At 42.7% G+C, this 27636-nt stretch overlaps 2 protein-coding genes across 5 annotated transcripts in view; one reads left to right on the top strand and one right to left on the bottom strand.

Moving 5' to 3' along the window:
- WDR3 (WD repeat domain 3) overlaps positions 1-3667 on the bottom strand; it is a 19562-nt gene extending 15895 nt beyond the window's left edge. Inside the window, exons 1-4 of the mRNA XM_059465842.1 lie at positions 3306-3667; positions 1792-2001; positions 1265-1383; positions 219-297 (exon numbers count right to left, since the gene is read on the bottom strand). Of these exons, the coding sequence (XP_059321825.1) occupies positions 219-297; positions 1265-1383; positions 1792-2001; positions 3306-3476 (579 nt within the window). The 5' untranslated portion in view covers positions 3477-3667. The remainder of the gene's footprint in view (positions 1-218; positions 298-1264; positions 1384-1791; positions 2002-3305) is intronic.
- On the top strand, positions 3656-27636 carry GDAP2 (ganglioside induced differentiation associated protein 2). 4 transcript variants are annotated; one of them, XM_059465844.1, is made up of 14 exons: positions 3656-3747; positions 5195-5441; positions 6969-7108; positions 11007-11160; positions 13092-13180; positions 15117-15193; positions 16231-16390; positions 17851-18001; positions 18909-18985; positions 19632-19708; positions 20261-20400; positions 21011-21065; positions 25783-25926; positions 26856-27636. In XM_059465844.1, the coding sequence occupies exons 2-14, from the start codon at positions 5266-5268 to the stop codon at positions 26901-26903; spliced, it is 1488 nt and encodes a 495-aa protein (XP_059321827.1). In that variant the 5' UTR covers positions 3656-3747; positions 5195-5265; the 3' UTR covers positions 26904-27636. The 4 variants fall into 4 exon arrangements, with proteins under 4 accessions (XP_059321827.1, XP_059321828.1, XP_059321826.1 ...); XM_059465845.1 differs by lacking the exon at positions 3656-3747 and adding an exon at positions 4425-4640; XM_059465846.1 differs by lacking the exon at positions 3656-3747 and adding an exon at positions 5002-5019.

Here is a 27636-nt window from a genome sequence, read left to right as displayed (position 1 = left end):
CCTCCTCTGGAGACACGTACATGGGAATTGTCACCCAATGCATGTGATGACAGCTCTTGGAACGTTTGGAAGTTTCTCTTTTACTCACTCCTAAAGCCTAATGAAAGTAAAATGTATGATGGTGCGAGCTTACAACTCCTGAAAGCAAGGAAAGCCCAGAGTGAGCCCTGACATCCCAAGTCCCTCCAGCCCAACACCTCCACACATCCTCTTTTTACCTCAGCTCGGTGTCCAACCAGAGTTTTGAAGCAGTGCTGGGTGTCCAGATCCCACCATTTCACCAGTGTGTCTTTGGAACTGGAACAAAGAAGAAAAACTCAGACATAAGGAAAGACTGCAGAGCTCACCATTTTTTTAAGTGGTAGAAATATAAAACCCCTATAGAAAGTGGTAGAAATACAAAATACAAAAAATCTAGAACATGTCAGAATGTATCACAGGGCAGCTGCTCAAACATTGACATTTAGCAAGCCAAACTAAAAAGGCACAACAATGCTGCAAAAAGATATCTGTCAAGTCACCGAAGCTGACCTGCAAATATCTGAAATTGCATTAAGAAATGGGTATCATCTATCAACAAAATACTACTTTTTCCATCTGAAAAAAAAGCAAAAGAAAGTTGTTCTAATGTTAAACTGGACTGATTGCATGCATTTTTCTATTAAGCTAGTATATGGCATATTAAAAAGTAAAAATTCAGTGACTGTTCTTGTCAACCAATTATCAATTGGTATCAATTATCAAATATCAATCAAAGGGATTCAGTCAACTTGCAGCTCTTTTGGTTGAATAACTTAAAATCAGCTAAAAAACCCTATCATCTTTTAATTAATGTGTGTATTTACAGCTTACAAGAAAGCAATTTTTCTGTCACACTGCTGTGTGAATTACACATACAGAAGATAAGTCTGCTAAATTCTTCAAGATAAACAAAAAAAACCTGAAAAACTGTTACATACATAATGAACATGTTATCACTATTCTTTGTTACAATAATTTTAAGTTGATGGATTTACCAACAATTTAAACCCTTTTCCAAACACCTTTTTCAGTATGGCCATATCAGTTGCTCTAAGACTTGGACTCAGGCACCAGACTTAAAAAATCTGTGGATGTGACAAAATCATATTCAAAGATGCTGGTGGGTCTGAGATATCACAACACAAGAAGGAAAATACAAACTGCTGTAGCACACAGGACGTCTAAATTGCAAGTACAACCAAGCCTGCTTTCCTGATCAACAATTTCTCTTAGTCTGGCTCACCAAGTGACCAACAAGTTCTTCTCCTTCAAGAAAAGGACTTGAGTGATGACATCCTTGTGTCCCCTCAGCCGGTACAGGCCACTCTCATTGATGACATCCCACACGATGACTTCTGTATCCTGGAACAGAGAGAGTGTGCCCATGTGTTCATGTGGCCCTTGTCTCTGCAAAACTCCTGCCATGAGACTGAAAAGATTACCTGAGAGCCCACTTTCTCACTCTGAATCACAAGGATGATTAATGCAAGGGACACTGCTTCCCCAGAGGTGCAGTCAGACTGATCAATGTACCATCATCCCAGCCTGAGACACTTTTGCTATTCCTGATCTCACAAGATTCTTCACTTTAACAGCTCTACCAGTGCCCTGCTCCTGCCTGCAGCCCCTGCTGCTCCCCCAGCCACTCTCACTGCCATTCTCTGGCTATGGGCAGAGGCCACACATAAAATACTGAACACTTCAGTGCAGGTCAGCCTTCCCCAGGGGCATCTCAGTGACAGGGTCATGCTCCAGATGTGACAGCCTCACCTTTGAGCCAGACACCAGCCTGCCACCCAGGTGGTCGTACTGCAGGGCTGTAACTGCAGCCCTGTGCCCATTGAAAGTGATCACTGATTCCCCACTTAGGAGGTTGAAGACACGGATTGCTCCATCTTCATACCCAACAGCCAGGTGCAACCCATCTGGAGAGGGGCAGAGGCAACTGACTTGCTGCTTGAGGCCCTTAAGGATAAGAACCTGCATTTTCAGGAGACAAAACATGTATAATGTTAATAAGTGACATGTCAGAGTTAGATACTTAGCAGAGAAAATATAGTCTGTTCATCTCCTGAACTTCCACCTGAGCATTTCTGCCACTTTATAAGATCATTTTTCAACTTCCTGCACCAAATACAGTATCATTAACCCCATTTTCCAAGGTAAACAGTAGCTAGAAGGGAAGCAATTTCTCAGGAAACCAGCGCAGAATGAGCCCTGGAACTCAGAACCTGAAATTTCTGCCTCCACATATATGAACCAGAGAGCAAGAAATATTGTTTGAGAGTAAAATTAGTAAAGTTTCTTCCTGACTCCATCCTCTCTTGCCTGGCCTTTTTCGGGTATAGGATAGACAGGCTCCGCACAACAACTTGAGAATGATGAAAACATCTCCAGAACATACCAGCCGTCACCACTCCAGAGGCTGTGAAACAAAAGCAGATTTCAGTGTGTAGTGGACAGTAGTACTTGCAGTGATTTCTGAATCTCACAGGAGACAGTGTGTGGCAAAGTCCTTAAAGCTACAGCTCACACCCCCGCTATGGGATACAACTTTTACATGGGATGCCCAGTTCCACAGCCGAAACACAAACGCTGCGACATCCCTGATTTGTCCAAGAACATTCACACAAACAGCAGCTTTCCAGTTACTGCAACAGCAATTACTCTTCACAACTGAGGTCCTGAGGCAAATCTCACAGAGATCCACAGTGAGATTCATTTTAAGACCAAGTTGAGATAAAATAAATTACTCTCATAGAGCAGAGCAGCAGGACCACCGCTCCCTGTAACAACTGCTACAAGTTACCACCAAAACAAAACAAAAGGCGAGGGTCGCTGCATTCCAGATACCCATGATCCAAATCATCCACCGCCTCCTCTGTTCTGTGCGTGCTGGTGCTACCTGCTGGATTTCAACAAACGCAACCCTTATAAATTCCTTAATCAGAAATAACCAATTACCTTCTTGCAACTAGCAAGACTTTCTTGTAAACATCCAACATTGCAGTATATTTTGGACTACTAGGACACGATGCACAATTTTCCAATTTGGAGAACTGGCAGACACCAGCCTTTGGGCCAGGAGGCAGCCAGAGCTGCAGACCCTTTCCACAGCCTAATCTCACGCTGTGCTCACCCTTCCCAAGAGGCAGGGATGCTGTGGAGGTGGCGCTTCCCTCCAAACGCCCCACAGTAACACAAATAGCTTCGCTTCAGGCGGCCTAAAAGCCCCTCACGCTGCACCCCAGCCCTGCCCGGCACCGCATCACCCCGGGTCCCACCTTCTCTCCTTTCCTTGTGTCCCACACGAACACGTGCTCGCAAGCCGGCACGGCCACGTAGCGGCCCCGCTCCCCGCGCAGCGCCACGAAGGCCACGCCGGCCCTGGCGCTGGCCACCAGTCCGAAGAGCGCGGCGGGCTCATAGCGCAGGTACTGCCGCGTCAGGCCCATGGCGGCGGCGCGGGCAGCGCGGGGAAGGAGGGCGCGGAATGGGGCAAGGAGGGCGCGGAGGAGCCGCGGCCGCCACACGTGCGGCGCTCCGGGCCCGCCGCGCTGGAAGTGCGTCAGAGCGGGCGCGGCTGCGAGCGCGGCCCCGAGCCCCGCCCAGGAAGGGAAGCGGAAGCGCGGCGGACGCGGAACTGCCCTGGGTGATGTCGCCAGACCGGCGCCGACCGGGACCGTCTGTCCGGGCGGGGCTGGCGGCGGCTCTGCGGCTGTGCCCGTGAGTGCGCTGCGGTGCCGGGCACAGCCCGGCCTGCGCTGGGCGGGAGCCGGGCGGGGGCGGTGGATGGCGGGCGGAGCGCGGTGCCGGAATCCCGGCTGCCTGCCGTGGGGCGGGAGAGGCAGGCTCTCCTCCCGGTACGGGCACGGCACTGCGTCCCGGGCACTGGGGCCGCGGCCCCCGCTCGCAGCGCTCTGCGCCCCGCTCCGAGCCCGACAATCCCTCGGGGCCGCCTCCGCCCTGGGAGGGCCCGGCAGCGGTCGCAGGGGAGACACCCGGGAGATGTGCGCGCCCCGCTTCGCCTCCCTCTGCTGCCATAGCCGGACCCCTGGGGCTGCCTGTTCGGCAGTGGGAAGATGTTGATGTAGATGAGCTCCCGGCTGGGGCCAGCGTAGCCGCGCTTGCCTTCCCTTTCTCTCTCCTTGCCTTTTCTCCCAGCGGAAATTATACTTAGATGCTCTTACGGCTGTCTCTGTCCTCGTGTCAGCCTATATTAGCCCTCAATGTGAGCTTGGATACTTGGGTGTTGTGTTGTGTTGTTTTCCCCGGGCTAATGAATGTACTTAGTAAGTCGCGTTTCACAATTACTCCTTGTGGGCGCGATCGTTTTTAAATTATTATCAATTACGAACCTGTAAAAGGAGTTAAATAGTGGGTGTATATGTGGCAGGCTGAAGTTTCTTACGTGGGTATGTTTGCGCTAGTTTGATTCACTAGTGCGGCTCAGTAGTCACTACGGGAATGTAGGAGCCAAAGCGTTACCTGCTGGCAGCTGAAAAGTGAGTGCTGGCACGTTTGAGCCTTCATCTCAGGTGTCATCTCAGCATCAGTCAGGTGGCGGAGTTCCGTCTTAAAATTGTGCCTGAGTGCGTGGCTGTAAGAGCTGTGTGACAGTAAGTCTTGTGTGTAGCAGCTCAGAATTCACTGAACTGCAAGGGCTGAATTATTCGGGGAGAGGGAGGGATTTTGTTTGTTTGTTTGTAAGGGTTGGGGTTTTGAAGGGTTAGGGGCATTGTGGTTTGAGAACTCTGTCTTTTTTCTTTTTTACATAAGTGTTTACCAGTATCTCTGAAAGGATCGGTTATACATTCTCTGCTACAAATTTGCTTTTAGTCTAGATAAAGAAATAACACTTTTCAGAAAGACTGAGTTCCTCTTTGCACTTGGAAATTTGTCCTTGCAGTTTCCAAAATGCAAGATCACAAGTCAGTTTGATCAATATAGTAGAGAAGGTGTTTTCACCTTGAATCGTTGGAAGAGGTTTGTCTCACTGTGAGTATCTGCATGGCCTTATTGCATGCAGGTAACAAAAGAGGGAGTGTTTGAGTGGGAAATCTGTTTTTCTTTTGTCTGCTGCTGTTATTGCATTGCAGTCTTGTGAAAGGTCTCTATGGGACAATTACTGAACAGCTGGTGACCTGGTTTGATTTTTTTTTTTTCGTTAAAGCACCTGGAAGACTCCAGTGAAAATTGGAGTGTGACAAGTTAGCAGAGGAAGGGAGTTGCTGTTTCCATTCCATGGATCCCTTGGGTGCTCCTTCCCAGTTTGTGGATGTTGATAGTCTGCCAGGCTGGAGTGATGCCTATGAGGCCAAGAAGCTGGATTGTCACCAAAGTCCTGTTGAAAAAGCTCAAGTTGATGTTAGATCACCTTTTCCATACAGGAAAGACATCAATGAAAAAATAATCTTGTGGTAAGTTCGATGTGGCTCTCATGTGTCAGTCATCACTTCTCCATTTACTGCATCCATATCTTCATGTAATGATCACTGCTGTAGAATAAAACTTCTGAATCCTCTTTTCTTGAATCAAACATTACAGATCTGAGAATAACATAATATTTTTGTTCACAGTAACTTTTAAAGTGTGGGATTTTGCTCCACCATAGGTTGTGCTCATAGGCAGTCCTTGATGCAGCAGACTGGAGCTGTACTTCCTACTGTGATACAGTGTGCTTAGTATCAAAATCTAGTTGAGCACTTGGATATGAGGTTTTTATTAAAAAAAAATATGTTTGCTGTTTAATACCTTTTTTTTCTGTATTTGCTAGTGTTATTCTGATTTCACATTTCTGTTTTAAATCAGTATTTCTTTCTTTGCTGTGATTCTCGTGGCTTGCTTTTGGCTCTTCCTACCCCTCCTTCCTCCATTGTGTGTTTCATCTCCGTGACTTTCTTCCAAAATCTGTTGATAAAGTAAGTACAGTATGCTGTACTTACTCCACCAGTGTTTCTTTCCTGTAACTCAGATACTTGAGGCTTCCCTTTAGGTAAATAACTCTTAACTTAATCAGTGTGAAGGGAGAAGGATTTCTCAGGGATGCAGATTCAGGGATCAGCCTGAACCTCTCTCTGGTTAATATATGCAGGAAATGGGACTCTTCATGCATTTCCTGAACTCAATTAAATAAAGAAAGAGAGGAATAAAAGGCTAAACATCTCTTATGGCTTGGGCTAATGTGTGCAGTTTCAACTGTTAGTTTAGTTGCTCCCTGTGCGTGGGAATCTTTATTTCCCTTCCTACGCTCTTTGATCCCAAAATCCCGGATGGCTGCTGCTGTGACAAAAAGCAGGTCAAAGTTCTGCTACTCCATTGTCTCTTATGCATCTGTGACTTGTTTATCTTCTGCATGTCTGATCTTTGGACAGCAGAATGAACATGATGAACTTGAGGGTTCACAATTTGGGAGCAAAAAGAAGAGAACTTGTCCAGCTGCAGCCTCGCTCTAGACCCACAGTGGTCTGAGGAACAGCAGTTGTAAGGTGCCCTGGATAGTCTGTCTGCAAAAAACAAAAAGAAGTGCATTGAAAAAGTTGTTTAAGTTTTGAAAATAATATAACACAAGGATCGTCCTCTTATCCCCAAGAGAAAGTATGTGGGTTTTTGGAAGTGTTGCATGCCATCAGTTTAACAAGCTGCTTTGCATGTTTGCTGCCTGAGCTGCCCTACATACAGCTACAACACTGCCTTTTTTACAAACATCCTCAGTTACTGCTGGGGCTGGGACTCTTTAGGGGCTGAGTTTTGCGTGCAGTCTGTCTCCATCAGGGAGAGGCCAGAGATGATTCGGCTTGGTGGGCACGTCGGGGTGCTCTGTGCTGTGTGGGCACTGGAGTCCTGTTAATGCCTTCCCTGCAACTTGGCATTTCTTGCTTGTCAGCACTGATTTGAGAATATCCTGCTCAGTTGTACATTCAGGCTGCAATGAACTGTTTCCTCAGGAAAGGAGATGTGGCATTACTGAACTGCACGGCCATCGTAAACACCAGCAATGAGACTCTCACGGATAAGAACCCGGTGTCTGAAAGTATATTCATGCATGCTGGGCCTGACCTGAAGGATGAGCTCCAGAAGCTCAAAGGTAAGTGGCCAGAGACATTTTTATCTCGTTGAAATCTCCTGTCCTTGCATAGTGCAGAACATTAGGATTGGGGCACAAACAAAAAAGGTAGAGCTTTTCCCAGCCCCCAACAGCTGATATTAACATGAAGAAAATGGGGGAAACACCTGCCAGTCCAGTCTCTTTTTGCTGCTCACATTACAGATAATTGAAAGTCTGTGGCAGATATTTGATTTTATGAGCCCTTACTTTGTGATACAGCAATTCCCATTGCTATCTGAAGCCACTTTGAGCAGTTAGCTTATCAGAGGTTTTGCTCAAGGGAGCAGTCTTGCACATCTTGAGATTTTATCCTGTTCAGTGTGCATACATAATGAAAGACAGAAACTGAAGTTCACCATTGAAGAAATTAAGTGGATTATGTCATGCACTTTGTGTATCCTCTTTCTTTCAGGATATTAATATACACACAATCTTTCAGAAAGATATAATAATAATAGATGGATTGATAAAACACTGCATGTCTAAATAAAGTCTTTGTGACTTCTTAAGTTGGTCGGTTCATTTGTCTCTTGTGTACAACAAAAGACTTTATTGGAAAGCTACAGGAGCAGCCTTAATGAAAGGCTGTTCTAGAGATTGATGAGGTTTTCCTAGCGTCTTTATTAACAGAGTTTATTGCTGATAATGGGAGATGAATACTCAGCCTTTTTTTTCATCTTACAGGCACTGGGAATAAGAGTTTCCTTATTTTGTGTGTGACAAACAAAAGTTTATAGTTATCCAAGGTCACACAGAAGTTTGGTTTACAGATATGGTTTACAGATAAAAATTCACATCTGTAGGAACTATGGTACTGAACTGAATTTTGAGGTCTCTGTGTGGTACTGCTCACTCTGGATAACAGCTTGGTCTCCCTACATAGTAACAAAATGGATATAGAAGAGCCATATTTCTAATATAAACTCTCAGTAGCTTAAATTGCAATTGAATAGAAGTCCTGTTTCTATAAAATCATCCTTTGCTTGCTTTTTTTGAGTAACCTAGAAATTAAACAGGAGGAAGAGTAGCCATTTTATAATGGAGCAAAAGTTCAGTGTGTGCTGTGGGTGAAAATTAAAATACCATAGGCGCTCTGGAATAGTTAGAGACCCCACATTATATGCAAAACTCTTCTAAAATACACTTGGGTTTCTTGTGTGGACTGAGAGGTGGGAAGAGAGGGCCTGCATTTCAAGGAGTCCTGAAGTCTGAGATCTGTCAGCTCTGTAGGGAGCTGTTGTGCTCAGCTTCTTAAATTCCCTTTTACCCTGCTGAGTTATGCATAGTTTTGCATCTTCTACCACAGTGAAAACACTGTGTCTTCTCCCTGTAATACATTCTGCAGGTTCACAACTCCCTATGAAGACACTTCTCTTTTAATCTTGTGCCAAGAGCTTTATGGAAATCAGTTCTTCTGTGACACCCTACTGACATGTTGTGTGGGGGAGGAAAGAGAGGCTGGGTTACAGATTTGGCATTTAAGCACCCATGGTGTGTTTGTCACAGTAGCAGAAGTGGAGGGAGAGCTTAGTTAAAAAATCAGTTTAGGATTCATTTGTCATCTCTGCTTCCTTTTTTGCCCTCTTTCCCACTTAGCCTTGACATTTTTTCATTGGAGAATGTGCTGAAAAAGGGAAAATGCATGGTGTATGTTCTGAAGCCGTAAAATACGTTTTCAGTTAGGTCTCTCCTGCTTTATTCCTGCTGCTTGGACATTTCATAGATTCCAAGAAAAATCATGACCTGAAAACATGTGACATGCTGACTCTTCAAAGGCCTGTGCCTTCTTTAAGGCTCAGCTAACTTGTATGTTCCTGGGAGCAGCATGAGTTTTGGTTAATGCAGAAATACTACAGCCAGGGGCAGGCTTGCAGATGAAGTGCTATTGATAGAAGCTGGCTTATCAACAAATACATGTTGCAGTCTAATAAAGACCTTTTGTGGCACTTAGAGCTCTGGTGATGCTTTTTCTCTGCCATACACATGATGTAGACAATTGAGACTTTCCATTTTAAACTTGAGAAAGCTATTCTAAAAGCTGAAATCTTATCAGATAAAAAATAGGATCTTGACTTTGTTCCCAGTTTTGCCACAGACCTTGACTTGTGCAGCTCCCCTCATCTTGTAACTTAAAATAAGAGTAATATCTACTGCTCATTTTAGTTTTATAAGTTGTATAGACGTCTCCAGGCAGAATGCTTTGGGAAGTATGAAGTGTGATCTGAGTATAGCTAAAGTATACCAATGCAACATCTGCTTCCCTGAATTTATTGGTTTCCCTATTGAATTCACAAGTATTCCTCAGTCAAACTTGCTTCATCGTTTTTTCACAAGTTTTTCCTACAGGCCTTTGCTTGCTCCTTGCTGGTTGTGAGGGGACTGCAGAGGAAGAAAAGTAACTTGATATCTGATACATTGTTTTGGGTTTGGCTTTCCTTTTTCCATGTTGTGCTTATTTAATTGGACTCTTGAGCTGTCTTAGAGGCTGTGCAGGAATTCAGAAGAGTATGCTTAGTTTTAGTATGGTGTTTTCTTCCTTCTGATTAACCCAGAAGAAGCACAGTGGAGGTCTGTAGAAGCTAATGATGTGATTTGTTGGATCAAAAATGTTACAGGATGCTGGCTTCAAGGCAGCAGTATGGTTACTATTAAAAAGATACTCTTGAAGTTTTGGATGAGGAAGATTCTCAACCTGGAGTGTCTCTTCCCATAAAATATGTTTTCATGCATGTTGCTAGCTTGCCTGAGCACTCTGAGGAAAGAGTGGAGTGGGAGAGATGAACATTAACCTGTTCAGTGGGCAGCTTAAGCCGAGCTGCTGCAGCACTGCTGCCTGAACACTGCCTGCAGCTCTTCTTCTGGCTCATTCCATGTTGTGGCCACCAGCAACCTAAAAGGCAATCAGGATGAGAGCTAATCCAATGAAAATGCTGGTTTTCAGTGAGATCAGAAATCTGGAGTGCAGCAGTACAAGCAGAAGGAAGCAGGTTGGAAAACACTTGTCTTCGAGGGTAGGGAAAGAGAGAGGCTAGAAGTACTTTTTTAGCTGTCCAGACCTGGAGTGTACTAGATTTAGGTGAAGAAGGGGAAGTTTAGCAGACTTTTCTTCTATGTGCTGAAGGAAAACCAGAGTTCAAACACAGAATCTGTTCCTAGACTATGTAACTGGAGGGTGCTGTTAATGGAACAATTACATGGATTGCTTGAACTTCCTTTCCTTGAGACTAGACAACTGGTCTGTCCAGAGAGTTTGAGCTACATGAGGATCATATGTCTGCCTTATGGACATGAAGAAACATGTTAAACAAAGCAAGCTACCTCATTCTGAGAGCATAAATTAAACAAATGTATTATCTATTCAGTTTTAATAGCTTTGCCAACAACTGGTTTATTTGATTAAGAAGACTTGTGGTCACTTTATCCACAAATCAGTCTCCTCAAACCAATTTTATTGCTGTATGGTATACTTGTGCATCTGTTCTCTGCACATTACTAAATCATTTCTTCCTTTGCTCTGTAAGTAGTGAAGTAAGCACTGCAATTAAGACATAATTTGTAGCAGTATCTCATTAGTCCTTATACACATAGTTTTAAAATTTAAAATTGAGAGGAATTTAAAATTGAGAGGAATTTAAATTTAAAATTTTAAATTTAAATTTTAAAATTGAGAGGAACAAGCACAGTTCTCACTTCCTCAGCCTGACTAGGTGCTAAGCAGCTGGTATGAGTTCGGATGTTACCCTTAATATTTGATGTCTAGAACACTGACTTCTATGTATGTAGTGGAGTTGTCTGACTGGAGGAAGACAAGGGCTGGAACACTTGTGCCTTTCTTGCCGTGGCATGTGCACTCACCGTGCTGTTCTGTTGGTGGCAGGCTGCAGGACAGGCGAGGCCAAGCTGACGAAGGGGTTTAACCTGGCAGCGCGTTTCATCATCCACACGGTGGGCCCCAAGTACAAGAGCCGGTACCGCACGGCGGCCGAGAGCTCCCTGTACAGCTGCTACCGCAACGTCCTGCAGCTCGCCAAGTAAGCACTGCACTGCACTGCACAGCCCACACCGGGCTCCAGCTGGGACACACAGCCTGGAAACCCGGCTCTGCACAAAGATCTCACCTCTGAGAGCGTCTTCTCGTGTTTGCTGGGTCTGGTTAAGGACATGAAAACAGGAGTGGCTTCACCGTGTGCTTCGTGCCTTTGGTTATCTCTGCTGTGGTGTAGGGAAAATGCACAGAGAGATCTGAGCTGGTTCAAGTCCTGAAATGGGGTAGCTGGATCTGTGCAGCATTCCATTCTTCAAAGGAGAAACATTAATAATTGCTTTGCGTTCGGTGCTGGAGCTTGCTCCAGCAGCAACTCCATGTGTGTCTGCAGCCATGGGGACATACCTACAGGCAGGTCTGACTGCTGTGTCTGTGTGTTTGGCTTCTCTGCCCTTGTGCAACAGACAGCTAAAATTCTGAGTTAGGTTATAAGGTTACTTTTAAATCTACAGTTGCAGCAGCTAGGTTTGTAGTTTTTTCCCCTTCCGTCTGTGGTAATTTCTACTTCCTCTTAACTCAGAGGGGTTTTCTTCCTATTTTTCTGTGTTCTGTTCTTCTCCCATGATAGCTGCTGTAGTGGTAGCAGTCACAAAATACACCTGAGCAAGAGCAGTGTCAGAAAGCATACCTAACCATTTTTTAGGGTTGGGAAGATCAATTGTTCCAAGGTTTGACTTTGTGTTGCAGTGCAATAGGTGTGGTGGTGTTCACAGGGGTCCCAAGATGAGGGAAGAGACAAGGATCTGACTCCATGTTTAGGAAGGCTGATTTATTATTTTATGTTAGATATTATATTAAAAGAAAAGGATATATTAAAATTAAACTAAAAGAATAGAAGAAAGGATTTCATCAGAAGGCTAGCAAGGAATAGAAAAGAAAAGAAAGGTAATAAAATCTTGTGACTGACCAGAGAGTCTGAGACAGCTGGACTGTGATTTGCCATTAATTAGAAACAACCACATGAGACCAATCAAAGATGCACCTGTTGCATTCCACAGCAGCAGATAATTATTGTTTACATTTTGTTCCTGAGCCTCTCAGCTTCTCAGGAGAAAAGATCCTAATGAAAGGATTTTTCATAAAATATGTCTGTGACCCAATAGTAACTGTTTCAAACTCAAGATTACAGCTATGATTTTTAGCGTGTGCCAGTTCTGTTCTGCCTCAGAAGTTACTAGCAAATTCAGGCCTGGATTGAAACATGTTAAAAACTATGTTAAAATTCTTATACTTCTGCATGCTGTGTCTTTCAGTCAATCTGTTTTCCAGAGTAACTTTTGATGCTTGTGAAATTGTCTACCATCTTTGACCTTGCTCAAACTCCTTTGATTACTCTTTGCAACAGCTCTGCTTTACTCTTTTGAAAATATGGCTCAGTGCTGGAATAATCTTACTGGTTCTAAAGTGTGTGTCATGCCATTCTGGTGGTTGTCTAATCATACCTAAGGTGGAGTAAGCCACATTGGCCTGTGTCCAGACCTCTAACAAAACAAAATCATTGGTCAGGTGAAGAAACAGGAGTGTGTATGTATTGAAGAGCACCTTCTTTTTCCCTCCTTCTCCTTACTGTCAGTCCTAAACAGGAACAAAAGTATTTTGAGCAAGGATTGCAGGGAGTTGGAGGGAAGAACTTAATTCAGGATATGAGGAACTGTAGGAACAGCATAGCTGAGGTAGAAGGAGAAATCTGAAAACAAGCACCAGAGGAACCAGTGGGGAATAATTAATGGTTCTTTCCATCTCTGTTTAATGAGGGTGTGTGCATCTTGCCAGGGAAGAATCCTCCTGCAAAAACCTGAAAGAGGATTACTGCTGTTTAGAGCCAGAAAAGAAATTAATGGTGCTCCCTACTGCCCTGAGAGACTTCTGTTTGCAGCTGGCTGTCTATTCATTTGTTTCTCTTTTTCTGGATTCCAGGGAACAGGCAATGTGCTCCGTAGGATTTTGTGTCATTAATACTCTGAAAAGATGCTACCCCTTGGAGGATGCAACCCACATAGCACTGCGTAAGTGTGTTGGAAAACAGCACAGACTGGGTGGCAGCAGGTCACTTACCTCTGACAGATTGCTCTTGAAATGGGGAAACCTTTTTTTAGGGGTCTGTGGTTCATTAGAGCCTGTAAAAAGGCAAGGCATTCCATGGTTGATCAGAAAATGGAAGATAAAAAATTATCCTTTCTCTCAGTAAAGATTCCTGGGATTTCATCAGTAAAGATCCATGGGAATCTGTTCTAGAACTTGTATTTTTCAGTGTATTAATTTATAACCTGGAAAAGCTGCTAAACATGAGGCAACAGAGTTTGCTGGTAATAAAAGTTTGTTCAGAAGAGCCAAGATGAGGCCTTACTGTTGAATACTTGTAGGCAGATTAGAGCAACAGTGAATTTCATGTGCTGTTTTAGTGTCATCAGCACATCCAAATGTAAAGTGATATCCTTCCCCCACTGACCCACTCCTACAGGCTTCTGCCTTCACATGCAAAATGATGGGCTGATTATAGGCAGCAAAACATTGAGATGATAATACTTCCATGAAAACAACAGCTCAGAGGAGCTCAAAACAGCAAGCTGAGTAAGACACAACAAAATTAAGAATGTTTTGCAATCAATCAGTGCTTTGTTCACCCTTTAAAGCTGCAGAGTCAGAAATAATACAGTAGACAGAAAAGTTTAGGAGGTCAACAAGAATAGAAAAAAGCAAGAAATAGTGAAATGAGCTCAAGACTTTTTCAGACTGGAATATACCTGACTTGAGGGGGAGTGTGATAAATGTCTGTAAACTTGTGAGTGGCATGGGAATGGTGAAAAGAATCAGCTGTTCACTGTCCCCAGAATAAGAACCATCAAATATGCCAGTTCAGAATAAACAAGGGGAAATGGTTCTTATGCTTGTTATTTGTTTTATGGAAATTCTTACTAAGAAGCATTGCTAAAACTTTTCAAATTGCCTTGCATTCGAGAGGAAACTATATTAAGGGAAAAATGAAGATCACTGAAAACAAATCAGAAAACATCCTAGGCTGAAAATCAAGTATAGAAAAGTGCTCAAACAAGAATATTATATACTCTTGTATATACTGGTTCCTATTTTCCCCCATCTCTTCTGGCTTTTTCACATGTTCAGATGCATGCAGAACTGTTTGCTGTGAAACTACACAACTGCATTTGTTGTGTAAAGTAATATCACAAGTCAACACGATTACAGAGGAATTTGTGTACAGTAGTACACAGGAAGTATTTGAAAATAGCTCCTTTTTTCCTCTCTGCTGTTTCTTGAACTCCCAAAAAAACATTCTCTATAGATAACTTCTTTTATTGCTATCTTCTGTTGTCTCTGTAAGTCTGTGTGATAATTGATAAAATACTCTCATACCAACAAATTTGTTTGGACGCTTTTCTCATGATTTACAAATAAAATTTTTTTATGCCTCTTTGGCACAGCTGACCCCAGAGATTTTGTGTTGCTGACCCTGCCTTGAACCAGCTTCTGCTGTAGCTTCCTTATATTGCTTTGCTGATAACTTCAGGCACAGTGCCTTGTTTTAAGAATGCCTGGTTTTAGCAGTTTACACAGGACTCTCTTAAGGATGGATTTGGCTTGATTTTTCAGGGCTATTGATCACATTTCACAGTCTAAGGAATCCTAGTAAGCTAAAATTAGAGAGATTTATTCTCCATCTTTGTCTCCATCTCTCTCTAAAGTCAGCATCAAAATAGAGTGGAGATGGAACTTGCAATATGCCCAGCAACCTATTTGGTGTGTTAAACCACCTCTTAATCCACCCTTGCCTACAGCCTATGGAGCTATTTAGTATGAGGAGAGATGTATCTCTCTTCTGCACTCTGAGTTCTTCACTTGTAGCTGTGTGTTCACTTGTACCGCTGTGTAGCTGTAGATTTCTCCTTCTGTTTTGCTAACTACCTTTAATCTGCTTCCTTGCAGGCACAGTTAGGAGGTTTCTGGAGGTTCATGGAGAGACTCTGGAGAAGGTGGTGTTTGCTGTCTCTGAGCTTGAAGAGGTATCTTGGCATTCATTCCACCAAAATTCTTGGGCATGATTGATCTTCTCTGCAGCAGTAAAGCTGGATTTGGATTTCCCCTTCAGATCACATAGACTTTTGGTCTTGCAGCATCCTTCTGCCTCCTTCTTAGCGTAGCTTCTTTTCCAGAACTGTTCATGCCCTTAGCAGTCACTATGGACTCTTGAGCATCTTTGTGCTTCTGTGTTGCTGAGCTGTGGACAGGGAGCAGTAGGGGAGGTGATAGCATGCAGTTGTACTGTATGTTATCTGTTAGCCAGAAAGGAAGTTCCTCACACAAAGTTTCCTCCTTACACAAAGATCTGCTTGAAGAGGGCCATTTCAGCTTCCCTACAGATCACCTACAAACATCTGAAATGCAGCTTGCTGGCTTGTTGGAATAGCAAACTTGACATTTAATGATCTGTGTTCTGAGAGATGCAGGCAGTCTGAATATTGACTTTCCTTGTACATCAGACTTGTTCCTGTTCAGAACACCCATGCTGCTCAGGTTCTATGGCATATGGATAAGGAAAATAACTAATTTGTTGGGGGTCATAAAACTGCTGATCAGTTGGAGAGAACCCATGAATAATACATTCTGTAGAGATTTTCACTATTTTACTTTACGTGGGGAGGGATTTTCTTGTTTGGCTGGTGCTTTTTCTTTTCTCCCAGGCAGATCACTAAAGGTGGTCTATGTAGTGGTGCATTTTAACAGAAGCAACATTTGCTCAAATCTGTTGTCCTTGCATATTTTAACTTCATTACAAAGCTAAAGTATCTGCAATCTACCTGAATTTGTGCAGGTTTTAGCAAAGTCCTCTCAAAGTCATTTGCCAGTGTGGCAAAAAAACCCAAAAAGTTAACCTTTATCAGGATTACCTGATAAAGTACTCCCAGCCCAAATTAGCCATTGAAGGAGGCAGTGCTTTGCCTCCAAGCTGCTGACAAGTTCCCTGCTACAAAGGCAGACGCTGTTTAAGTGAAGAGCACGGATGTGTGATAGATCCTTCATGGTTTTTTGTTATTTGTAGGCCACTTACCAGAAGTTGCTGCCTCTTTACTTTCCGAGATCATTGGAAGAAGAGGTGCAGTCCCTGCCTTACCTCCCTGCAGACATTGGCAATGCAGAAGGGGAGCCAGTAGTACCGGAGAGGCAGATCAGGATCACTGAAAAGCCAGGTGTTCCAGATGGTGAGTGTGGAGCTGGACTTGGGAATAACTGTCTGTCTGGGAAAGTCAGTGGGCAAAACAGAAAAGGAAGGAGAGAAATGTTTTCCTACCTCTATTCACCTAAGTCAGGTTACAGTGATTCCAGTTCTCAAGCTGCCTTGTTGGCTTCTTGTGTTCCCCAGCAGTAACTGCAGTAGAGCTGTTCTGTCTTTTCCTTTCTTGGTGGAAGAGGTGGGTAGTTTGTTCCCTTTGTAAATTTTTTCCCAAAGATTAGGATCTTTGAAGGTGTTCTTGCAGAATCTTGTGCAGCCCCTAACTGAAAAAGGTATTATGGTTAATGGTCTGTCTTGGATTGTATTGATACTGCCAGGATATAGTGCATCCAACTAGTAAATGGGCAATAAAAACTAGCAGAAACTCCCAAAAACATATAAAATAACTAGAGGAACCCAAAGAACAGTGTTTGGAGGTGGCTATCAAAGTTCATTGAAAGTCTGTTTGTAAAGAGGTTGCCTAGATGTCAGGGTGGAGGTGAGATACATGTAGCAGAACAATTTAATATATTAACTGATAGAGCAGACACATTCTGCCTTGCTTGTTGAGCAGTGATGTGCAAGTTTCACAGCCTTAAACCATCCAAAGCAGATAACTGGGAATTAATTTCAATTTTCTGCTTTTGTATAGCCAGTTGGGATAAGGCTGAATATTTGATATTTGCTGCTGTGGCTGATCAGTGTGAGGTATTCAACCACTAGCTAATCATTTGTGAAATTACTGGATTTGCATAGTTGTATAGTGGAGTCCTGCTCTCTTGTTCCATTGCTGCTATAGCATGTAATGCTAAAAGGGGAAACTCAGTTCCTGTCTAGATTGCCCAGAGAGACAATGCTAGAAGTCTTAGCAACATGCCTGGGTGACATCAATTCAGTGGAGCATTCTGGTATTGTCACCAGGAATTGAGCCTGTGCTCTTCTATTTCATCACCCAATTGTGTTGTAAACAATACTATAAAAATAGCTACACTCAGATCACTACAGCATTTGTTCAGGAAGTGTCAGTGATACAAGAAATGGGCCCTTTCTACATTACAGCTTCTAAATTTAATAAAGCTGCAGCATCTGTGCCTCTGGGCACTAATTTTTCCCTTTTTGAGAAGTAGGATGATTGTAAAGCTCAAGTAAAGCTGAAGCACTCTCTCCAGAACTTGTTTTTTGGGAAAGTAAACCCTTTGTTATCACTGATTCTAGACTTCCCAGTTAGTTTCCAGGCAAACCAGCACTTTAAGGGAGTGGTTCTCAATCACTGCTGTGATCTGCCAGTGGTACTGGTGAGGTGTCAGAGCCACATCAGGTACCTCAGGGGCTTTGTGTTAGTCTGTAGCACGACTGTGTTGTTTCACTGGGACATGTACCAATTCATCAGCAGCATTGCTGTCCTGTGCACAGCCCAAACCTTTGATGCCATCTTTGTTTCTACTGCAGATGCTTCAGATGAAGAGGGTCTGGAGGCAGATCTGTCTTTCATTGGGTCCCATGCTTTTGCCCGCATGGAGGGGGACGTTGATAAACAGAGGCGCCTCATCCTTCAGGGACAGTTGTCAGAGGCAGCACTGCAGAAACAGCACCAGAGGAAGTGAGAATTTGCTTGTTCATGTGAATATTTGTGTTAGTTAGGACCAACTCTTATGAATGATAGCTTTGTTATCTGCAAAGCCTCATCTTCCAGCAAGCAAATACAGGTAAAGCCTGGTGTCACCCTGGATTGATGTAGTAGCCTCTTTGGCCTGAAGGGAGAAGGGACGGGGCAGTAGGAAAAAGAGGGAAGCTTGTGATGAACCCTTTAGCACACCCAATGCATCCAGCCAGCTGCCTTACCTGTTTGCCACAAGATGTCACTGTTTTGTCACCACTTTTAGTAGTGGGATCATCTGCTTTTGATACTGCCCACTTGTTCTGAGGCTCTGCGCAGATAGCAAAACACTTTTCTTTCCATTTGATAAATAAAAGAAGGCTCAGGCTTTCTCCCCCTCCCTGCCCTGGTAACCCTAATGTGCATGATCACTTCTCTAGAAGGTAATTCCATGCTGGACACCTCTCAGGGCTCGGTGTTGGCTTGTTTTGTCAGATGAGGCACTAAGTTGTTCATGAAACTGGTTGCTGCATAGTTGTTCAACATCTAGGCTTCTAAAGGAAATTTTCCTTTTTTCCCTGTCTTTTAAATACTGACCTATTTAAATGAAAAAACCTCTGAGATATTTTCAGCCCAAATGCAATGCCTCTACAGTTACTAGTTGATATATATTAATATATGTATTAATTGCCCAAGTGAAAATCATTAGGTATGCAACTAAGACACTAAATTATATTCTTTAACACTTCTTTCTTTAAAAACTTGATAGTTATTCCATAGGTCAGAAAACAGCAACAGAGGGCTCAGTCAGAAAAAGCTTGTTTGTCCTTCCCTTCCCATATACCTCTTCAGGCTTATACTGCTAATCCGAAGGGGGATTAGATCTGACCAGATGTTTTTGGCTTTCTAGTTACAATCGCTGGCTGTGTCAGGCAAGAGCCGAAGACCTCTCTGACATTGCTTCTCTTAAAGCTTTGTACCAGACAGGTAAGTTTGGGGTACTGATGACTGACCTATGTTGGCTTAAAGTAAAAATATTTTCTTTATACTTGCCTATACAATAGGTCATGCTGGAAGCATAGCTGTGTTTCTGGAGAGAATCTGTTCAGCACTCTGGCTATCTCTTAGGCCTCATGAAAATCCAGAGCTTACCTCTATCTTTGTGTAAATACCAAGGTTGTGTTGATACCTTCTGCCCAGTAGCTGCAAATTTCAATTCTTTTGTTTGCCTTAGACAAGTCTCTGTGAGCTGCAGGAGGTCCATGAGGCATGCTCTGGGAATCTGTGCATTGGAGTTCAGAGCCTGGTTTCTAGGGAGAATTTTGCTTTGGTGGTAGAATTGCAAATGAAGGGGGTTTTAAAAGAAAACCCGTGTTATTATTTGATATTTAGGTAAATATAGAGTACACAGGCAACATAAAATTGCAGTCCTTGAATTTCTCAGATACATGGGGTTTTTGATCAGAATAGGTACTGGTATAGTGAGAGCAGTAACTAAGCATATTTCCTCTGCTGGAAACCAGATGCAGTGCAAAAGTTCTGAGCTGAGGCTCTTTCTCTGTGGTTCGAAAGGGCCCAGCTACAAAACCTGGCATGGCTGAGAGAAACTGAGACATCTTTCTTTCTTTTGTAGGTGTAGATAACTGTGGCCGCACTGTGATGGTGGTGGTTGGAAGGAATATCCCTGTGACATTGATAGACATGGAAAAGGTAAGGCTCTGTAAAACTAGAGTTGTGTAGGTTACATATGAATGTTTTGGATGGAAACGTCTGATTATAAGGGTAATTCAGCTTTAATACTAGATACATCACTTGTTGGACTTTAACTAGAAAGTATTTTTATAGGCAGATGAAAATGCCTTACAGAGCTATGTGTGCATTGGGCTGACATATTTCAATGAGGCTATTTTTAGAAAAAACAGGGCTAGTATGGTCTTCTTTTTCTTCTCAAGAAGGAGGAGAGTTACCATGCTTCTATAACTGCCAAGATGTGAAGAGTGAAACGTAATGAGTTAAATGTAGTTTTTCAGGGAAACAGCAAGAATGTATCTCCATCTGTGAGGTCAGATAGACAAAAGACTTCCAGGTTCATACAGTCAGGTTGAAGACTTGGAATGTTGGCCCTGCTTTTGTAGCTGAAATGCAATGCCATCCAGCCTCATAATTCCTGATTTTTAGATGAAATAGGGGAAGTATATTAAGATGTAGTGCAACTGTGAAAGAGTTCTTTGCAAATATAAATTTTGTTTCTTTCTGCCTCAGGCTCTTCTGTATTTCATCCATGTCATGGATCATATTGCAGTGAAGGAATATGTCTTGGTGTACTTCCATACACTCACAAATGATTACAATCAACTAGACTCAAACTTCCTGAAGAAACTCTATGATGTTGTTGATGCCAAGTGAGTGTCAATAGGAAAAGAACATGTTCCAGTCTTCCTCTGTGCTATGCAAATATTTGTTATTCCCTGTATCTGATTTCCCATTTATTTCTGAGAGAGTTTGGCTGGGACAAAGATCTAAATAACTAACAAAGGCAAGAAGAAGGAAGGGGTGTTTTCTTTCCTTCTCAAGTCCATCTTTTTAACCAGAAGTTCTATCCTCTGCAGTCTCCCTCTGGGGCTGCTAGGGAAGCACTCTGCTTGTTTTGTCTGTCACAACCCAGAACTGGAGCTTTTGGAGCCTGGCCTTGTTAAAGTGTGTTGCTGGTTGTGAGAGGCGAGGTTTGGGTAACAGTGGCAGTCAAAATTTGTCCTTAACTTTCTTTCACTTCCTGCTTGAAAGACTGAAGGCTGTGATGTCTTTAACTGAAAAGTAACCATTCTGCTTTTTAAAAAACAATTTTCTTTTCCCTTTACATTTACTTTCTGGTGTCTGCCCTTACATTAGATCTAACTTTATAAAATTACATCACAGGCACTTAAGAGAAATGGTCTCTTTTGACAGTTATTTTGTGTAGATGACTTTAGTTAGAATTCACTTTTAAATATTTCTTTTCTTTCTCTAAACCAGGTACAAGAGGAACTTGAAGGCATTGTATTTTGTCCACCCAACATTTCGTTCAAAGGTAAGGTAAATCTTCCAAAAGAAAAATGTATCTTGCATGTTGGTGGAGTAGCACTTAAGCCTGTAGCATGAAGAACATGGAGATGTACAGAAGATTCCCAAAATTAGGCAGTATCTTCTGGATCCACTGTTAGAACTTGAAATTCATCCCATCTTTGATCTAGCTGCAGTCTTCCAGCCTTTGTGATAGCTGAACCCCAGTGCTGTGCACGCTGTCTGTGCCCTGGTTCTTGTGTGCTCTTACCAGAGAGAGGTGGAAGCTTTGAATCATGTCTCTTCAAAAGGGAAACATCTTGTCATTTTTCCTGCTGGCAGGGTCACAAACCATGACCAAACACTCAGGGAATTCTTTTTTGTGTAGTTCATCTCCTGGCTGTTTCACCTTTTCTTTCACCACAAGAGGTACCACGTGTGTCCTGTGTGTCACTTCAGAGCTGCCCTGGGAGGGGCAGAGAGCAGTCTCAGGCAGCAGTGAGATTAGTCAGGGATACAGTGGAGAGCAGCAAAGAAAGATGGGAAGAATGCCTTTGATAAAGTGCAGAAAAAAATCCTGTTAATCCATCAGGAGCCAAAAATCTGAACTTGTCATGCACTAAGTTGATCCCACCTTGGCTGGGATCTGTGTGGGGCAACAGAAGATGGAGCTGGTTCCCTTCTGGACCTCACATCCACTACTCCTAGTGCAGCAGTATGAGTACTTCAGGTTAACTAAGTGGCAGCAGCAGCCCTTCCTAGAATTTTTGTTTGTCCAATTAAAACGGAAATCTGATCCTCCATGTTCACATCAGATTAACCTCTGTGTTTATTCTGCTTTTTGCTGACATTAATCAAAATTGAGAAAATTATATGCCTGGAAAAACACATCTGTTTGCACATGTTCAGCAAGAATTTCTTTGACTGCTAAATTTCCAAAGAGCCTTTTTTTTGCCTGTGCACAGCTGGGACACCATGAGACTTGGAGCTTCCTTGTTTTTATGGAGATAAGACTGAGGCATCCCAGCAGTGTAGGTTCCAGTTTCTGTTAGGTTATTTGTTACTCCCACAGGATAAAGATCAGAGGTCTGTGTCCTAGAATTAGACCTTCCAGCTCTGATGCTCATAAAAATGTAGGAGCTGGCACAGAACATTACTAAGGTCACAGAGTTGAGTGGAAAAGCTGAAGCTAGGAAGTGCTAGTGTTTTGGATTCTCAGCAGCACTTCACCCCCCCTTCTGTCTTCCCATGCCTTTCTATTTAGTTGAGAAATATTTTTCTTGTTGTTGGAGGATGACAACTCATCATCATGGTGTCTGTTGCCATCTTGTCTGTCCCTTTGGAAACTGCAGTAGGACTCAACAGATCTGTAGGCAAAACAGATGGTTGGTGGGAAGCAGGGAGGGTGAGAGACACAGAGTTCTCTAACTTGCTGGAAACAGTATTGGTTTGTATCCTATTCTGGCAGCACAGCTGGAGGCAAAAGAGAATGTGTATCCATGTCTTTCTGACAGTCTTTTCTATAACTGGAAGGCAAGCAGGATTGCTTCTGACTGTAGCATGGACCATCAGCTTATGAAACACGATGGGGAATATGCAGCAGAAAGCATGGTGAAGAAGATGGCTGCTAAGAGGGAATGATTTTTCTCTCCCCTCCTTTTTTTTGGCTCTTTCAGGACTCTTGTCCCCATTGAAGATTGCTAGCTCAAAAGCTTCAAATGTCTTCCAAAATGTTTGGCACATTCATCTTCCTATTTGGATCACTCACTTCCTTCCTTCCTTTCCTAGAAGTAGTAGGAAATATCTCATGCCTCAAATTCAGGAGGAAGTTTTGTATATTCATGTGACTTCCCAAACACATCACCCTCATACACAGATCTTAAATGTCTGGTATAAATTGTCCCTTTCACAGCAGCGCTGAATCCTGGCACAGTGGATGGCTGCCATCTGTTAGAGTCACTTCTGCTGATTTATGGGCTAAAAGGGATCAAAAGGCTTTTCATCATGTCTTCTGGAAAATCATGTCCTTAGAAAACCAGCAGAGTTCTCCATGTACTTTATGGTGCCAGCAATGATTCTTTGTTTGGTTTCTAGGTGTGAATCTGTTGTAAACTGTGTGGTTCTGAGGGTAATGGCCTGTCCAGAATACATGGAGGGAAGGTTCAGCAGTTGTCCTAAAGCACAGAGTAAATGAAGCAGGGTGAGCCACTGTGCACACATTTTTGTACAGTGCTCCTGCCTTTCCTCATGCTCTGAGTGTTCTTGTGATCTGTGAAATGGATCTGTGCTTGTCATGAAATCACAGTATAAATGTCAGCAGTTTTGTAGGTTGGAGTGGCTCTTGCTGCATGAGCACTTTGCTGCCAGGCCTCAGATCAAGGCACCCATGAAGTGCCATCACAAGTTCCTTTGTACTCATGCATCCCAAATTCCTCCTACTTAGTTTTGATAAAGCTGCTGATAGATAAATAAAGGGCTTTTGGAGGCATTTTTATGTGAATCCTCTCAGCTCCCCTCTTCTGAGAGCTCTCCAAATAAACTTTTTCAGAGCTTGCATTCTGAACTGAACTATAAATTGCTGGATCTGAAAGAGTAATTCTGTTTTCATTACTGGCTGTGAATCAAGAATGTTTCACAGCTGAAACATACCCAAAGACTCAAATTAGGTACTCATAATCATCACACTCTTTGTATTTATCATGAGCAATTTTTGGTTTGTTTTTCTGTAATGGTCCTAAAAGCAGTTTCTTGAGATCAGATGCCGGTGGAAGGGTTGCTGCAAATCACTTAGGTTTTCTCTACACAAGATCCTTCCAACTGGAATAAAATTTCCCAGATTTTAGTAAATTTCTCTTTGAGGTATGCCCAAATTATGAGATTAGAGACACAGCTAATCTGTGTTGCTGGTTTTTTGTGGGAGACACCTCATACATTTAACTGTGGTTTTATAGCTTGGCACAGTGACTTTTATTTGGATTCAGAATATCAGAACAAGAAAAATGAAGGGAGACCTCAGCACATGTCTAGATTTTTAACTTTCTTTGGCTGCTCTGGTACAACTTCCTCTACTTTCAGTGCATTAAAAGTTTAATTTAATTTAAAGTTCCATGTCCTGTTACCAATAAGAAAATAGAGCTGCTCTTGTGTTACTGTTTCTATAACCTGTGATTATCAAGAATAGAGGTAATAGAAAAATTCTCCAGAAACATTTCTGCCCCTCTCCCTTCTCTCTGTGCTCCTGAGTAATGCCAAGCTGCAGTGGCTTGTATAGTGAGAGGAAGGAGGGGAAAAAGAAAAAACACTTTTCCCAACAGCAGTTTTTGTGATGGCTGCAAAAATATCCCCTATTAGGATTTTATGCATTAAACATCCATAGCAATTATGTTTAATGAGTGTCATTCATAACACACCTTGAAATCCATGCTACTTTGGTGCAAGATTGAGAAGGTATTCTTCACTCATTAAACTGTCACTTAGTGTCACTCATAAGAGGTCTTGTTAGAACAATAATGGATGCCAGTAAAATCTGTCTCCCTGCTTTCTGCTAACATAAATCTCTAATTTTTCCCTTAAACTAATTAATTTATTCCAAATGTTCTGTCACATTCTTTACCTCCTTTTCTCTTTTTCATTGTTCCTTTCTCATTAAAATAAGCTGTTTTGAGGAGACAGCACAGTAATTCCAGGACAGTTTTTAGGAATTGACTTTCTCTTTAACATTGTATTCAGACAGATCATTTTTATTGACTTAATCTTAGAGTTTATTTTAAACTCTTGCTTTCCTTAAGGCTTTTCTTGCAGCGTTGCTTCTTTTTGTTAACTTCCTGCAGTCAAAGCAAAATTATCAAACAGAATGACAGGATGGTCAAGGTTGTAAAGGACCCTGGAGGTCATCTGCTCTGACCTCTGGCTGAAGAAGAGTCAGGAAGATCTGGTTGCTCAGGACCATGTGATTGATCCCTACTATGAGCATTTGTGACCTGTAAAACAGGTTTTTTCTTTACCTTCAGTCTGCCAGGAAAAGAATAGAAAAGAAATAAACAATAAGTAATACAGTACTTAATTTTAGAGAAGGTGGATTGAAAACCTAAAGCTTGTGGACTCAATAAGCAGGGTTAGATTGATGTCTTACTGGTCTTCAAAAACAAAATTCCCTATCCTGTTTGTACCCAAAACAGAGGTGTGACTATTTAGAGTAAAATCTTGTAGAATAAGTTGATAGGCTTATTCTTGTAGAGTTTAAGGCTTTGATAAAAAAGGTGGTAAAACAAAAGCTCACTCAGACAACCCAAAGCAGGAGGGAGATTTCAGTACAATCTTTGAAAAGCCAAAAGTCTCCCTTTCTCTTGCTCTAATTGGCCTTTCTTTCAAGTGAAGACTTGAATGTAAAGGGTTGAAAATGCTTCTGACAGACTCAACTGGCTGAGCTTGGAGTGAAAACATGCCACTATAATGATGTGGTTTTGAGGAAAAATAGCAGAATAGCTGTCACTCTAGGACTGGAGAAAGGGACCTTAAGCTGGCATTTGGGGAGGAGTGAGTGTAGAGTCAGAAAACACCAGCTTGAAGTTCTCAAGACACTGCTTGCCAGCAGTTGGTGGTGCATATTTCCTGATCTTCTGTTATGGCAATGATTTTAGTGTTTCAAGTTCAACTCGAGCCTGATTCACTGTGGAGTATTACATTGAACTTGAAGATTTTGAAGCAGCACCTTGTTAATTGCTTTTTTTGGGTTTTATTTTCAGGTCTCAGCATGGTTTTTCACAACCTTTACAGTCTCAGGGCTAAAGGACAAACTCCACTATGTGGAAAGCCTTCAGCAGTTGTTCACAGCCATACCCCCAGAACAGATTGACCTTCCCCCTTTCGTGCTCGAGTACGACGCCAGGGTAAGTGACTGCCTGTGGCCACCATGAGTCTCTGCCCTAAGAGCAGCTCTTGTGCTGCTCCCATTCTGCTCTGCAAGTCTTTAAGGGCACTGACTTCCACACCTTAAGAATGGGGAGAAGGAAGAGGGAAGGTTTCTGGAGAGTCTGTGTTGTTCTGTGAGTAATGGTTCTCTTAATTTTTTGTCTACATCAGCCCAGGCAGAGGGCTTGGCTAAGAAGGAAGGCTGCTTTCCCATTAGAGCAGTCTCCTTTTGCATAAAAGGCAGCCTACCCTTCTTCAGCCAAGAACTGTAACATAACACACTAACAGCCTGTGGACAAGATAAAATTTGTATTAGCTGCTGCACACCTTATACTGGCTGGAAAAAGAAATGGTAGCTGTGTTTTGTCTTCCCTGCCCCACATACTAACAAAGCATTCAGGAAAAGTAAAAAAAAAAACTAAAAACAGCAGGGAAAAATGGAACAGTAGAAAAGTGTCCTGCCTTTCCGTAGGACTTTCTTCCTCTTCCCTTCTGCTCCTCAGGTCTCTAACCAAATGGTGGCATGAATGTGGCTTGCATTGGCAAAATCCTTCCCAAGACTATGTGGTGTAACTCCAAAGGAGTAGCCAGGGCTGTGTGTCTGCATTAGTAGCTGTGTCTTAGTCACTGGTTGTGCCAACATCCGTGGCTTCCTGGTGTCACTGCTTTGGCTTAATGGCAAAAGTTTAACTTGCACTTCCTGCTTATGCTTAAAACACAGGCAAAAGCAAGGCCTGTGTTTGCTTGTTTAGCAGCACAGTCCTCTCCTGGGTGACTTGTGGCACTCAGAGTACCCAGGGAAAACAAAACCTAATATCTAATTATTTCTGCCTCTGTGGCACTGTCACTGCACCAAGGTGTATTGGAGAAGACTTCTGTTCAACTGCTTGTTCTGTTCTCATTGCAGGAAAATGGGCCTTACTATTCCTCTTATCCTCCATCCCCTGACTTGTGATCTGCAGTCCTGTGATGCTGCCAGTTCCCCATGGATACAGTGACCTGATGCCTGCCAAAACCTGTGCATTTACCCATGTACAGAATTCAGAGAGAGGGTTTTCCTCCCCCAGCTCTGGTATTTTTTTACTGATGAGATATTTTCAAGCACTCAAGCAATCAGAGAACTTTATGCCACTGTGAACTGTACGACTATTTCAAATATATTTATCCAATGGAAAAGCTGATTTAAAGATCACTAGATGCATTTGTTTGTTTGTTTTGTTGATATTGCTGCTGTTATTGTTGTTTTTTGAAGCTGTTACATTATTTTTCTGAAGAGACTTTCTCTTTTCTGGGAAATCCATCAAAAGCACTTGATCATATTTTTAACTATTACTATTTTCCAGCTCTGTTTGTAATACCCATTTCTGACTGGTCTGTACAAGTATTGTGTAGTACCAGCCTGACACATCGCTCATCATGTGGTCTGTGTTTCACATCTGATTACTTTCCCTTTCTGTTAGTACTGATTACTTTAGTCTTGACCCAGCAAAACTATCTGGAATTGGGAATGCCATGTCTGCAGGCTGGCAGAGCACTACAGCCAAGCCAACATTACTCCAGGATTTAGTCCCACAAACTGCTAGGAGCCTTGAAAAAGTCCCTGTCAGTTTTCATTGGATGATGTGAAGGACCATGTCAGGATGCCACTACCCTCCCAGTAAGAATAAAACTGAAAAGCATTTGTGGTT

This window comes from Ammospiza nelsoni, chromosome 2, assembly GCF_027579445.1.
Source record: "Ammospiza nelsoni isolate bAmmNel1 chromosome 2, bAmmNel1.pri, whole genome shotgun sequence".
Classification (NCBI taxonomy): domain Eukaryota; kingdom Metazoa; phylum Chordata; class Aves; order Passeriformes; family Passerellidae; genus Ammospiza; species Ammospiza nelsoni.
Note: the sequence above shows the minus strand (reverse complement) of the source record. Positions and strands in the feature narration are given on the sequence as shown.

What these genes read in the sequence shown, in the direction of transcription:
- GDAP2 (XM_059465844.1), top strand. Translation starts at nt 5,266, where the DNA reads ATGGATCCCTTGGGTGCTCCTTCCCAGTTTGTGGATGTTGATAGTCTG. An exon ending in CTGTCTCTGAGCTTGAAGAG is followed by an intron (nt 15,194 to 16,230) that starts GTATCTTGGCAT and finishes TGTTATTTGTAG; the next exon opens with GCCACTTACCAGAAGTTGCT. An exon ending in ACCCAACATTTCGTTCAAAG is followed by an intron (nt 21,066 to 25,782) that starts GTAAGGTAAATC and finishes TTTTATTTTCAG; the next exon opens with GTCTCAGCATGGTTTTTCAC.